This window comes from Paramisgurnus dabryanus, chromosome 19 (genome assembly GCF_030506205.2).
Source record: "Paramisgurnus dabryanus chromosome 19, PD_genome_1.1, whole genome shotgun sequence".
Lineage (NCBI taxonomy): Eukaryota > Metazoa > Chordata > Actinopteri > Cypriniformes > Cobitidae > Paramisgurnus > Paramisgurnus dabryanus.
In genome coordinates this window covers 19,189,867-19,204,778 of record NC_133355.1, presented here as the reverse complement: position 1 = coordinate 19,204,778, position 14,912 = coordinate 19,189,867, and the positions used below count along the sequence as shown (strand labels likewise).

General features: G+C 36.4%; 1 protein-coding gene across 2 annotated transcripts; it reads right to left on the bottom strand.

The window, feature by feature from the left end:
• Positions 1–11,410: 11,410 nt before the first annotated feature.
• On the bottom strand, positions 11,411–14,379 carry gja4 (gap junction protein alpha 4). Of its 2 annotated transcripts, none has more exons than XM_065292325.1 (2): positions 14,280–14,379; positions 11,411–12,993 (listed from the first exon to the last, which is right to left on the bottom strand). In XM_065292325.1, the coding sequence occupies exon 2, from the start codon at positions 12,988–12,990 to the stop codon at positions 11,920–11,922; it is 1,071 nt and encodes a 356-aa protein (XP_065148397.1). In that variant the 5' UTR covers positions 12,991–12,993; positions 14,280–14,379; the 3' UTR covers positions 11,411–11,919. The 2 variants fall into 2 exon arrangements, with proteins under 2 accessions (XP_065148397.1, XP_065148401.1); XM_065292329.1 differs by having other exon boundaries at positions 11,411–13,033; positions 14,280–14,370.
• Positions 14,380–14,912: the final 533 nt, after the last annotated feature.

Here is a 14,912-nt window from a genome sequence, read left to right as displayed (position 1 = left end):
AAATTGTGATTATATTCACAGTTTCACATAATACTTTCAGCACTTACTACATCACAGTGTTTTTAATGCTTTAATTTTTAGGTTTATTATAAATTCATTCATTTTTAAAGAATTCTTTCTTTATGTAGAACATGCAAAGTCTAAAATGGAAAGTGTCATGATCAGCTCTGGGTCTTGTGCAGTGATTAAAAGAGCAGGTAGTAAATGTCATAGCTTTGCAGTATATTGGTAGGCTCTGGATGTAATGAACATTCAGAACATATGTTTCATAAATTAAATTTGGTAAACAAACTTGTCAGAACAATTCATGCTGTGATGCTGGATAATACCTGGTCAAATTAATACATGTATAGTGTGTTTCGACATTGTATAAGGTTTCTTCATCTATACAGACATCTGTTAGAGAACGGTGCAGAGACTGCTGTCCATTATTGGTTACAGTATATTTGTTAAAATGTTGCCAGTAAGATTATTTCCGTGTACAAGGTACTTTCTTTGAGAACCTTTAAGTGTTTTATTCTGCACTTAAAGCATAAACGCAATTTAAATGCAGGAGTCCCCTCGTCCTTACTGCCAAATATGCAAGTGAAACTGGACTAAACGCATACAGTATACATACGGGTATGATTTCATGTTTCTATATTACACGTGATACGAGGTAGGGTATATAAAAATAATATTTTATGAATGCTACATAAATCCAAACTCTTAAAAAACTGGCAAATTATATGCAGCTGGGGTTTTTTTTATCTTTTGTTTGTGTTTAATTACAATTAAACAAGAAATAAGTGTAAACAATGAAATGAGTTGAGCATTGAGGTGAGCTGATTCGTCTGCGTTTGCTCGGATTCAAGATCTCCAGAAGATGCATGCAGCTCGTAAAAATTTCGAATGTTTCAAGACATCGCCAAGACGTCTTGCAGAGATATTGCAGACGTCTTACTTTTCAATGTTCGCAGCCGATCTACAGAAGATGAAGCGATATTTAGCAGACGTCTCCGCGACGTACGTGTGCTATCTGGGATGGCTTCAAGTTGTCCCCTAATCCAGTGGTTCTTAATCTGGGGTCCGGGGCCCCCAGGGGGGCCGCAAGATGGTGCCAGGGGGCACCAGTTTTATGATATTTTATAAAATACATTTTATCATACATACATTTATCATTAATTCTGTATAATTAAACCTAAAAAAATAAGGCTACTAACCAACAGCACTACTTTGTATAACATAATATGTTTTGTTTAATTAAAATGTCAAATTTTAGAACAGTTTTTTGTCATAAATTATCTTTGGGGGGGGGGCGCGAAGGCATGCACTGTACACAAGGGGGCCCGCATGCGGAAAAAGTTTGAGAACCACTGCCCTAAACAATGTACATTTGTTAAAAAAAGCTATATAAATACAAATGAGCTGAAAATCTTTTAACCACTTCGCATTTACAACTAAGTTGACAATACTAGTAAGCCCAACTTCTAGTCCTGGGTTTAAAAAGAACATCTGCAAAATTCTGTTTTGTATTGTTAAACAATATTAAACGTTTATACTTTAACTTTCCTTTATGCTGTTTTTTACCTGTAAGATATTATTTTGTTAGATGTTACAGGCTGACAGCTTCAGTCATTTTTTAATGACAGTGTCTAATGTTTTGTCTTTTGTGTTTCTTTGAGGAAAGGGATGTTTGGAACAACATGTGGGTGACAAAATTATAGTTTTCATTTTTTCATCAGTTTGTTATGAATACTACACTCTGGTAAAAGCATAAACATTGAACGTGAATACTGGGGGTTGTGTATTATGAAAGATGACTGATTGTCTGTAAACAATTAACATATTTATACAGTGGTACACCAGGATATCATTCAGATGTTATTAATATCTGCCACATCCTTCCATAGCAGAGCTTTTGGCAAAAATTGCCCAGTGAAAGAGAAGTGAGCTATAATTAGGCAAACTGATTCTGGAGAGTACAATTTGTGTCCATCTGTTCACATATAATGTCCAGCTTTCCTTTGGCCAGTAAAAGTATTCATATATATGATATATTATTATACTGTCATCATAATTGTTCATACTGTTTGAAACATCCGCTCAGATTAAATTGTTTTGTATTTGATGTAACAGACTATACAACCTTACAAAAAGTATACCATTGTCTAAAAGTATAGTATTTCTATGAGAGATCTCCTGTAAGCCCATTAAGTCCTGTGTTGGAGAGGATGTGGTTTATGGATTGTTTTAGTTTGACCAAGTACAATTCTGTGGATTAGATGGTTAAAGGTGCTGGTTTATCCCAGGGGACAAACAAGCTTATTGTTCGTTAGTGATAGGAAAAAGAAAGGACGCCGGCCACCCTGTTTAGTCAGGATGTGTACAGGCTCCTGCATGATTACTGTAGAATTATTCACTAGCGAGTTTCCCATCAGCAGCAGAAACAATGGAGAGACGCTCAAAATCCTCCCCTTTCCCATGGGCTTCACAGTTCAGTTCCCACAACCGGCTCAGTCTGTCCCTTTTTGAACCTTTTAAGATAGTTACAAGAGTGACTTCCATAATCTTCAGAATGAGCCCCTAGAGTCTTATCAATAGCCGCCTATTGTCCCATTCAAGATAAATTACTCTAAGTTACACTACGTTTTTGGCACATATGCAAACAAATACTTATCTGCTGCATCTCCAACATGTTCTTGTTATTTTTAAGTTCTAAAAACCTTGGGATACTTACGTAGAGTATTTATGTTAAGCAGGGTCATTATTACAGATACTAAACTTACATGGCTAGAACTGGCCACTCATTAGCAAAGATGGCAGATTTAAGCTGCCTTCTGAGCCACTGTAATGTAAAATGTGAAGGGGATGAATGTTATGCTGGTGATTTTACGTAATAAGATATCATAGAATAACAATAATAATTGCCTGATTATTTTGTGTATGAGGCATCAAGCATTGATCTTCATCAGAAGTTTATTAATAAGCATCGCTTATGGCTTCTGAGAATCCAAGCTGTGAGTCACCATTTAAAGGTTAAAGATGCTGATGCACAATGAATCACCGCTGCCCTGTATATGACCATGTCCAAACTCATCAGCTCTTCATCTGGATTAACAAGCATTGTATCTGGGTTTGTCTTTTTTATAAGTAGTGGAGCTGTAGGCTAACATTCACCATTAGTTTTGCTTTAGTTATGCCATAATATGGGGTAGTCATGATGGACTAATGGTTAGAGAGTTGGCTTGTAACTCAAGATTTGCCGGTTCTAGTCTCACTGCTGGCAGGTTGCCATTGAGGTGCCCTTAAGCAAGGCACCTGTCCCCCAATGCTCCACAGGCGCTGCAGTGATAGCGGCCCATTGCTCTGTGTTTGTGTGTGTTCACTTCTAACTGGATGGGTTAAATGCAGAGGTCACATTCCAAGTATGGGTTACTATACATTGGTTATTACGTCACTTTCACTAATGTGAATAGTTTAAAATCCTTCAATTGCACTCTTAAAAAAGGATTTACACATCTTTGTGCGTTAAGCTTTAACACATTATGTGTCATTTTGTGTTGAGTTTGTGTTCAAATATAACACAAGTTAAAATGTGTTGTTGCAATAATAACACAGAGACCGGTGGATTCTAATATGTTGTTTTTAACACATTCGTTCGAAAAGTGTGGATAAAAGTTTTTTATCCCCGATTTCCTCTTTAGCTGTGCATTTTGCATGCAGAGGTGGCACTCGTTTTTGTTAGAAAAAAAAGTTTTGTTTAGTATTGTCATTTTATGTAATTCAAGGTTTCGGGAGTGGGTCATGACTTCCTGAAACAGCCGCAAGTGGGATTTGACCAAAAACAATGTAACAATGCCCGTCACTGGACCATTGTAAGAGTGAACAACCATGTTAGCCCATCCCTGGACTGACCAATGGAGAAATACAGGAAGTCCTACTAGCGCTTTTCCTGGTTACCTAACTTATTTATTTAAGCATCTGTTTGATCATCTGATGCAAGTGCATGTATATTTGTAAGCCTATTGCAGTTTTGATGGTTGTGACAAATATTTAGTTAAGTCTATTTTAAGGGACACTCCGCTTTTTTTTATATATATATATATATATATATATATATATATATATATATATATATTCTCATTTTCCGGCTCCCCTAGAATTAAGAGACTGCTATTGAAAGTTACCAAGGGGACTACTTTCGGGTGCCTAATATCATTGCCGCTGCTGCAGCCATGTTGCTGCAGCCATGTTACGGCAGCAAAGTCCTTTATTACACCAGAATGAGAGTATAGTTCCTAGCCATTAGTTCCTAATTTTCTGTCGGTCTTAGTACACAATGTTACTACAGAAGAGTCAAGTTTTAAATAGGAAAAATAATCTAAACTCTGGTTATTTTGAGCACAATGCTAATCAGATTCAGTGGATTATGCTAAGCTATGCTAAAAGTGGGACCACCAGACCCGGAGATTGGCTGAATGGATTCCAAAACGGTAAAAATCTAATGTTTAACTATAGGGGAGCTGGAAAATGAGCATATTTTCAAAAAAGCAGAGTGTCCCTTTAAGTCAAGTCACTTTAATTTTATAACATAGTATAGAAACTCAGACTCACTCATTTTTAAATGTGCGTTATTGGGTAAACATCCCTGTTATTTTTAGGCCATTATTTTCCCGCTGTGGGATTGTGTGTGACTTCTTGTTATGGCTTTCATTTCAGCTGGCAGGAAGTATAAGTTTGACCATTTTAAAGCACACACATTGGCACATGTGCCTGGTGCTGCAGCCTTTATATCCCCTCCAGGAAAAACATTGGCACTCAGGCATAATCCTCCACAGGAAGCAGGCTGACCGGCCATTCGAAGGCAAAAACTCCAACAAACAGCCCTATCCCATGATGCTTCTTCATATATTGAAGGTATGTAGAATTCTCATGTTTTAAAACCTATTTAAATGTCCAGTGTTGCTTGAATAAGAGATGCATAGAATAGAAAACGCACCAGTTGTTGGCGCAACAATATCAGGATGCAGGGGAAGGCCTTCAAGATTGACAGTTCATTTTCATTGGTGCTACTATGTGCAAATCACCTAAGGGCAAGCAAGCTGGCAGTGTCCCTGCTGGGTTTCACAAATAGAATGACCTTTGTCCAATAAAAAAAAATTGTCCTGTAAAAATGTATTCTGCAAAGTAATGACTCGAAGAAAGCAAACGTGCAGGACTTTTTTGTTATTATGCATTTAAAATGGCACACGTTTGTTTGCCTTTGTTTAATGCATGGGTGTGCACATAAAAGCACAGTTGGCAATGCAACACAGATTTACTGTTTCATGCCGTGATTAAGCTCTTGTAGGTGTTTTACACACCAAACTTTGTTTTCACTGTAAAACGGCTTTGGCAGCACACAAAAAGAGAGGGAGTTTGATAGTGCACCAGGCAGGTCTTTCTTTCTTTGTCTTTCTCTTTGCATGTTAACTGAAGGAAACTAAAAGGGTCAACCCATACCAGCTGTTGACTGACCCACACATCTTGTGTAGCACCTCATAAGCCTTGTATTGGAACGAGATGACAGGCAAACAGTTTTTGCTGGCCAACTGCGATAGGGGGAACTATCCGTTGAACAAAGACAAGTTATGGTTGGCAACCCCACAAGCACAAGACTCATTAATCTTTCATAAACTAGAGCCCAGCAGTGCAGATAACACCCCCTAATAAAACATGATCGCCATTAGCGACATACCTTTTGAGGGAAAAAGCACTTGAGTGCTTTGCTAAAATATAATTTTTACCATATTGTTTTGATTTGATTGCTAAGTTCACTTGGGTGAAATGCGCATATCTGTACCGAACCTTACTGTAAATTCTCATCTTTTTTTGTTACAGATACTTTCTTTTCATTGTGGAGAAAGCTCAGACATTGCTGGAAATTACTTCTGTGGGCACAGTAAAAGAAATGCAAGGCCTAAGTGACATAGGATGGCTGAATTGACAGTTTGAAACAACTAACCAATTTTTTTTAGAGTTAAAACAGTATCTCAATTTCTTAAAATTAAACTTCAGCATTTAAAAACAAACTTTCCAGTGTGTATCATGTGATTTATAAAGAACAACTGCTTCATTTATATGATTTGAAGCATATCAATATTAATCTATTTGCATGACAAAATAGTGTGATAGTTCACTCATAGAAATCACGTTGCCTTAAAGGTTCTTTATACCAATCCCATTAAACCATTTTGTTTCTTTGAAAGAGTCTAAAGTTATGTTAACTTAACGGATTAGTTCATCTTCTTGATCCAGATAATTTACTCACCACCATGTCATCCAAAATGTTGATGTCTTTCTTTGTTCAGTCGGGAAGAAATTATGTTTTTGAGGAAAACATTGCAGGATTTTTCTCATTTTAATGGACTTTAATGGACCCCAACACTTAACACTTAACTCAACACTTAACAGTTTTTTTCAACAGAGCTTTAAAGGACTCTAAACAATCCCAAACACGTGACCTTTAAGGGTCTTATCTATCTAGCGAAACGATTGTCATTTTTGACAAGAAAAATAAAAATATGCACTTTTAAACCACAACTCATGTGAAAACAAATCTTTTCAGATCTGTAAAATTAATTCATCCACTACCCTAGATGGCGGCGTTCAGCTTTAAACTATCCGGTCCCCCACTCCACTGAAAATGAATAAGAGATGCGAGTTGAAGGGAAATAAATATGCTGAATCTTCCCACAGTTAACACATTTTTCAAAGTGTCTTTATTATTACAGTGCCTCCGTTATTACTGTAAGTGTATATTTATAGTTATGTGATTTAAATACTGTTAAATAGCGTCAACTGATATATTTTCTGCATGGCTAACGTCTAACTTACTGTTGCGCTCTGGTATAGTCTGCCTCCTCTGCTGCACACTGTCATTGGTAACGTTGTATTTAAAGTACATTTAACCCTTTAGGGTGGGTTGCACCAACAAGGATTAGGCCTAAATCTGGTTTAAATCAAAGCTTATTTAATAATTCTGTTGCACCAAACTTTAAACCTGTTTAAAAATAATCAGGTTTTCATTTAAACTGCCATTTGGATTCAAGTTTAAATTTTACAGTAAACCTAGATTATCTTTAATCCTGTTGCTCCATTACTTTAAACTCTGTTTTAAATCTCAGTGAGGGATTAACTTTAAACTTGCATATGAGGAGGTTTAAATATGTTTTTTTTTTTCAATTAAACGTCTGGCTAAATGATTAGAAACACATACCGCGAGCGTGGTGGCGCTATTCAAAGATGTGTTTATTATAATGTCTCAACAAAGTGAGTTTGGCGGCTCAAAATGATTATTAACAGCACCGGTGACAGCTACCGATGCTCGTATGTGCTTCTCCTCTGTCACACGCGCTCCAGTCAGACGAAGGACAGTGAATGAACGGACACATGGTGGTGCTTTATGACAAATGCGTCAACGCATCTTGTTCATTATATCACCATATCTGAGCTTTGCGATATTTCCTGTCACAATATTTCCTGATCTGTTAATCAATACAATTGTTTTAAAAGATTGTCAAATGTTTTTATTTGAATCAGACCTTTAGATGAGCCTACCGGTGTATGTAGGTGATCCAAAAATAACATCTTTGATTGCATACTGTTTCTTTTTGAATGACAACGTCAACATTGTTGCTGTTTAATTAGACCGGAAAATTCAACATGGCGGACAAAATAAATCGCAGATGAAGGGTTTAATACAGTTTAAAGTTTTAATCTAAGATTTGTTAATCTGTGTTTAAATTTAAGTGGTGCAACACAACTCAAATTAAAATTAAACTGAGATTAACAGACCCTAGATTAGCTCTAAACTCTGCTTAATTTAATCCTTGTTGGTGCAACCCACCCTAAGAGTTCCTAGGGACATTTTGTGCCATTTTGATTTTGATTTTTAAACCATCTTGACTGTGATGATTGAATATTGCCCAAACTTGCCAAAGGTTAATCATTTTTGATACATTTTTGAATTTTGGTTTCAGTTTTTTAAATTAGCTTAAAATGGCTAAGCTACGCAAAAACCGACTAATGTGTTCCTAAGGACAAAAACTGCCCCATTGAAAACCATTATAACTACCATTTTTGACCCCCCATTTATCTTAACATAAACTAATACATACCTTTATGTCAATATCATTTTAAACTACTGGCCTTGAAGTTTTAATTTTTATACTTGTCCACCAGGTGGCGCTACGTTTTACCATTTCATGCATTCATCAAAATGTCACAATTTTTGCTGTTTTCTGCGGACCGCATAGCTGCTGAAAAGATAAACCATTAATGTTGAAAATTGGTGTGTGTGTAAAATAAGTGTGTCTGAGTGGTAAGGGGGTGGTGGTGATGTCGGGGTGGAGTCGGTGTTGAGTGGGGCAGGGGGGCATATTCAACATATCCAAATTCTTCTCTTTTTGAAGGGCACATTCTGCGTTATAAACTAATTCAGTAATAAAAACGATGAGAGGCCAGAACCGAAACAAAATCAATGTTCATTTTGGTTCTCGCTCATGTTGTTTATGCAAGTACACTGCTATAAGTATGAACAGTATACCAGAAGTAGTGAAAATGGCAAGGCATTACAGCACACATAAGGCTCCTGAAATAATCATGCACTTCAAGAGCGAGGATGGCTCCTCATCTTCCTCCGAGGATTCTGAGGTCGACACGGAGGCCTCAGAGGTGGAAGTAGACCAGCTGGAGTCCAATTCATTAGAGGGATCTTCAGAAGACTTCTCAGAAGGTGAGAGCGGAGAGGAGATGGATGAAGTGGCGGCAGGATGGACGTCAAATATTGAAAAATCTTCTGGTCTCCCAGAAACATGGATACGCTCCGCTACTTCCCAGCAGCCAGAGATTTGATCCCAGGGCTCACACACTATGCCACTACCCGAATCAGAGCCCTGACTTCAAGCTTTTCATTGATGCTGATGCATGAAATCCTGCTGCATATTGGGGCCATGACAAACCTACATGGGAGACAGTCATAGACTGGAGAGATCTTGAGACAGAGAAACTGCAAGCTTATGTGGGGCTTCTCATTCTGACCGGTGTTTATGGATAAAAATGAATCAGCCCTCAGTCTGTGGAGTGAGAGATCAGGACAGGTCACTAACTGGGCTACGATGTCCCACAAAAGGTTTCACGACATCAGCCAATCACTGTGGTTCGATTAATGTTAACATATTGGCATTTAAAGGGTTAAAATTTCCACAAATTTAATTAATATTTGACATATATGTTTCAGGAAGAAGTAGTGTTAAAACATTTAATAGTTTAAAGTGGAAAAAATTATTGATGTATGATATTTTTAGAGCAGTTTTTGGGAAGGTGTCATTTTTGCCTTAGGATCATTTTGGCCTTAGGAAGTGTGAGTTTTGTATAAAATCTGACCCTGTTCAAAAAATAACAATGCATCAAAATCAATGTTGCTACCAATCTTTGACCCATCCTAGGGTCTAATAATAATTATAATCAAATGGTGGTTCAAATGTTTTTTTTGGGGAAAATATTTAGTTTTTTTGTTTTTTCTGTTAAAAAACATGGGTTAATGTAAACAAACTGGCATGTAAAGGGTAAAAATTTCCACAAATTTAATTAATATTTGATATCTATGTTTCAGGCAGAAGTTGTTCTAAAAGACTGAATCATTTAAAGTGGAAAAAATATTCACATATGATATTTTTAGAGCAATTTTTAGGAAGGTGTCATTTTGTGGCCTTAGGAACACTTAAGGAAGTTTTTTATAAAATCTGACCTTGTTCAAAAAATAACAATGCATGAAAATCAATGTTGCTACCAATCTTTGACCCATCTTAGGGTATAATAATAATAATAATCACATGGTGGTTCAAATGTGTTTTTTGGAAAATATTTAGTTTTTTTGTTTTTTCTGTTAAAAAAAACATGGGCTAATGTAAGCAAACAGGCATATAAATGGTTAAAATTTCCACAAATTTAATTAATATTTGATATCTATGTTTCAGGCAGAAGTAGTTCTAAAAGACTGCATCGTTTAAAATGAAAAAAGTATTGACGTATGATATTTTTAGAGCAATTTTTGGGAAGGTGTCATTTTGTGGCCTTAGGAACACTTAAGGAAGTTTTTTATAAAATCTGACCTTGTTCAAAAAATAACAATGCATGAAAATCAATGTTGCTACCAATCTTTGACCCATCTCAGGGTATAATAATAATAATAATCACATGGTGGTCTAAAAGTGTTTTTTGGAAAATATTTAGTTTTTTTGTTTTTTCTGTTAAAAAACCATGGGCTAATGTAAACAAACAGGCATATAAATGGTTAAAATTTTCACAAATTTTATCAATATTTGATATCTATGTTTCAGGCAGAAGTAGTTCTAAAAGACTGCATCGTTTAAAATGAAAAAAAATATTGACGTATGATATTTTTAGAGCAGTTTTTGGGAAGGTGTCATTTTGTGGCCTTAGGAACACTTAAGGAAGTTTTTTAAAGGAACTCTTGAGGGTTAATAACAGTGAATTCAAACTTTGAAAAAACTTGCTCATTGTTAAATCAGCACGGGACCGTGCTTTGAACCCCCTAGATTTGGGCTAAGCCCCCAATGTCTACAATGTCTGGCTTCGCCCCTGATACTAATTAATGTCTTTGTGTCAGTTTATTGTTTAAAATGGTCCGCAAATGTGTGTTTTTATATATGTCGCACGGGAGCTTTCTATGTCACTACGCAATTACGTGAGGTCGCGCTGAGGCATCACAGGACCGGAGATAGACGAGAAGTTGTGGTTTAAAAGGGCATATTTTTATTTTTCTTGTCAAAAATGACAATCGTTTCGTTAGATAAGACCCTTATGCCTCATTTGGGATTGTTAAGAGTCCTTTGAAACTCCGTTGAAAAAAACTTTTTAAGTGTTTTATTAAGTGTTATGGGGGTCCATTAAAGGCCATTAAAATGAGAAAATCCTGGAATGTTTTCCTCAAAAAACATAAGTTCTCGACTGAACAAAGACATCAACATTTTTGATGACATAGTGGTGAGTCAATTATCTAGATTTTTTAAAGAAAATGGACCAATCCTTTAAAAAAGTAAGTTACCCGGTATCTTTAAAATTTTGAAGTTAATTCAACTTAAAAATAATAATTGATACAACTTTTTTTAAGTCAACTAATATTTGCTAAGTTGAATTAACTTACTTTTTTTAAGTTGAACCAACAAATCTTTTTTACAGTGTACAATGAACATTTTGTGAAACAGAAAGGTTCTTCAGGTGTTAAAGGTTCTTTATGGAATTGTTAGCTAAAAATGGCTCTTCTATGGCAGAGTAAAGCCCTTTTATTGCTAGGAGTGTTATTTAAATATCAAGATCATGAGATTACACCAACAAAGTGTTGTAATGAATGAATAAATCTCAAAAGAGCTAAACATTTTTAATAAAAGTAGATAAATATGAAAAAGATAAACAATATGCATTGATTTTAAATACATTAAATATTGAATTTAGTTCACTTTCACATAATTCACTTTGTTCTCAAATACAGTATGGTATTAATTACCCAAGCTGTACCGTATAAAACATTTATATATTTATGCATTTGGCTGACGCTTTTATGCAAAGTGACCTGCAGTGTAGTACTTGACTGTAAAGCACCATTTGGTTTGGCGTTTATTTAGCCGCTGAGCTTTAGTGTTTTAAATATTTCTCGACTTGAGTTTCTTTGATTTAATCACTGCTAAAGAGACCTTGTATCTAGTCACTGATCACGGAGGACAGTCCATCCCACTGCTCATTTCCCTGTTTATCTAAACAAAGGAAATGCCCCTCTAATGTACAGTAAACCACTTACAGTTATTTATGTGTGTCTGACTTTCACTGTATTGTAACTCCCCAAAATGTGATCCTTGGTTCTCATTGTTCTGTTCTTTAAACATAATGTCCTTGTTTGGAGGGTCTGTCATTGTTGTCAGTCTTATTGTGCTTTTTGTGAAAATGGTTTGTTGAGGGGCTTTTGTGCGTAGCTGGTTTCACATTGTTTATGCAGTTAAGGTAGCTAGGGAGCATGTCCTCCGTTGGGTGTGCTTCTCTGTTGTCCCATTTTAACCCTGATGCAGGGTACCTGTCATTGGTTATGGGTAGAAAGAGATGATCCCTCTCTTTAAATGTTGCTAACTGAACTTTAGCTTGTACAGATCGAGATGGATTCCTACCGATATGTTTACTAATATCCTCCTGGCACTGATATCGCTTCTCTAGTCGGTAAGTTACTGCTAACTGAAGCAGGTGAAAAAGCTCAACGACATTGAGGAGAGCCGAGATCGCAGCGATCACTTGCGTGTACACGGTGAATATAGTTTTCTCGGTGGGCCGTGAGACATAGCAGTCAACTGTGTGAGGACATGGAGACCTCCTGCACTCGTACTTTGGCTCGACTACAAATCCATACAGGAACCACAGGCCTACAATGAAGCCGATTTCTAGAAGAACTTTCAGGGCTAAGCTGGCTGCGTAAGCACACAACAACCGTCCTTTTAGCTTTGGAGGTTCTGGAGCTCTACTTCTCTTTTCCGATGCTTTGTTTGCATCCTCTTCATCTTCCTCTATTATGGCCTCCAGGGTACGCTCATTGGTTTTTGGATATCTTTGTCTTCTGCGCTCTTCTACTTTTTCTTCTTGCTTTCTCTTATCTCCAGCCTTGAGGGCCACGTAGCCGAAATAGAAAATAGTCGGCGTCGAGACGAAGATGACTTGCATAACAAAGTACCGGAAGTGGGAGATGGGGAACGCCTTGTCATAACAGACGGCCTCACAGCCGGGCTGTTTGGTATTGCAAATGAAGTCAGACTGTTCGTCGTCCCATGCAGATTCGACCGTCGTGCCCAGCACAAGCATTCGGAAGAGGAAGAGCACGGTTAGCCACACACGCCCAATGGCTGTCGAGTACTCCTGACCCTCTTCCAGCAGGTGCTCCAGAAAACCCCAGTCAGCTCTGGACATCCTCTACACCGGCAGAAACAACAAGTTTACACAAAATGAACATCTGTAGAAAGAGACCATTTTTAATGTGGGATCTGAGCTTAGTGAATGGCAAACATCCCTACAGTATTTAAGCTTGACAGAAAACAGCAACATTATACAAAGAGGAAGGCAGTGTTCACCATATATTGCAAAACATGTTTTTTTCCTCTAAATTGTTTAGCTAGACATGAGTAAGACCACCACAAAGAATAAAGTCTCAGGTTCAGATATTTAATAGGGAACAGGTTGATTCTGTTTGTAACTTTTATCCTTCAATAACTAAAGCAGGTTGCATCTGGTAACATACATAGGCTGTTTTCTATTTATGAGTCAAATTGCCCAATTGTTCATGGGTAATTTAGTCTTTTTTTTTTTTCGTTTCAAAAGATTGAAAGAGAAAATTTATACATAAATTATTTAAAATTACTGTCAGAATTTATGTAACTCCAACAAGTAATATGGACTAAATGACCCTCAAAGGAATGCTATGAAAAAATAGATCATGAATCCCGGGAATGACCTGTCATTAGAAATTAAATTATCACAGACAGAAAGTGTAATAATCAGTTTTCAAGCATGAACTTCTGAAGAGAAAGCATCTGTGTCTTTTCTTTGAAGACTCATGGGACTCAGCAAAGCGTTCCAGCTTAAAATGACTCGCGTTTGTGTAAACACCACATACACTGTTCATTCCCAGACTGCTCTTATCTGTTTGTTCGTTTATTTTCTTATTTTCTTCTTTCAGCAGACCTGGTTTGTTTATGTGGTCGATTCATTCACACATTACATAACTGTTTGTACATAAATAAGAATAATAAGAATGTATTATTTCAATATTTTGCCCCCTGGCTATGAGTAAGATCTTAAACAGATTATTTTATTCAGTGTTTAGCCCCAGGGGAAAATCAGAAGCCTTTTTATGGCTTATATAACAGAGAAATATGAATTTTAAGAATCTCTCTCTCTCTGCCTTTTTGTCTTTTTTTCAGCTTAAATGTTTCTTGAATCTTTAAATAAAAATAGCAAAATAATAATTAAAGTCCTTTATAAATATACTATATAACAGTCCAATAGTTTTTGTACATTCAATTATGAACACATTTGGATATATGTAAAATATTGTTAGTATTCAAAAATATGATCAAATGTTAATGTTAGTTCAGAAACTTGGTTATATATACAGTATATAGTCAGTTGTGTTAGGTTATTATTATGTAACAGATCAAACTCTACAGGAAAGATGATTTATTAGACATAAACAGGCTTACCTGTGAGCCCTGCGTAATGTTTATATCTTTACTATCCGTGTGAGGAGATTCTGCAACTGAGACTCTTACAAGCACTTGCCGTTGAGGCTCTTAATAAGAAAGAGAAACAAATGGGGGAAAGGAAACTTTCCCATGCTTTTTAGTGGCCCTCCCACAGGAACTCGTGCAGGAAAAGGAACGGACGGGTTCAAAAATAGATTCTCTTAACTTTGCAAAGGCCAATCTGGTCAAGGGCTATAGTGCATTTGAACATGCATACTTTTGGTGGTAAATAATATTTTTGTTTACATAGTTTAAAATAATGATTATTATTAGTGTGGGGAAACAATCTCCTCCCATGTGCATTCTAAATCAAATTACATCATTATTATTATTTATAACTTATTAATATCAAATTTTTCCCTGATCTTATTGATGTGTACTGTATGTGTATATACTCAGCTTTGTCACACTTAAGGACTTAGGATATGTAACACAACCTCTCTAGATGTAGATCTGTGTATTCTTCATAATCACCACAGGATGGCGATATAGACTAGTGAGGCAATGACAAAAAAAGGACTGGGAGAATTGTAAAGAGCAAGGCCAACTACATTTTAGCATTACCTGTTACTCCAGCCATCCCTGACTATG

Excerpts from the sequence above, each read along its gene's own strand:
- gja4 (XM_065292325.1), bottom strand. The coding sequence starts at position 12,990 with ATGTCCAGAGCTGACTGGGGTTTTCTGGAGCACCTGCTGGAAGAGGGT.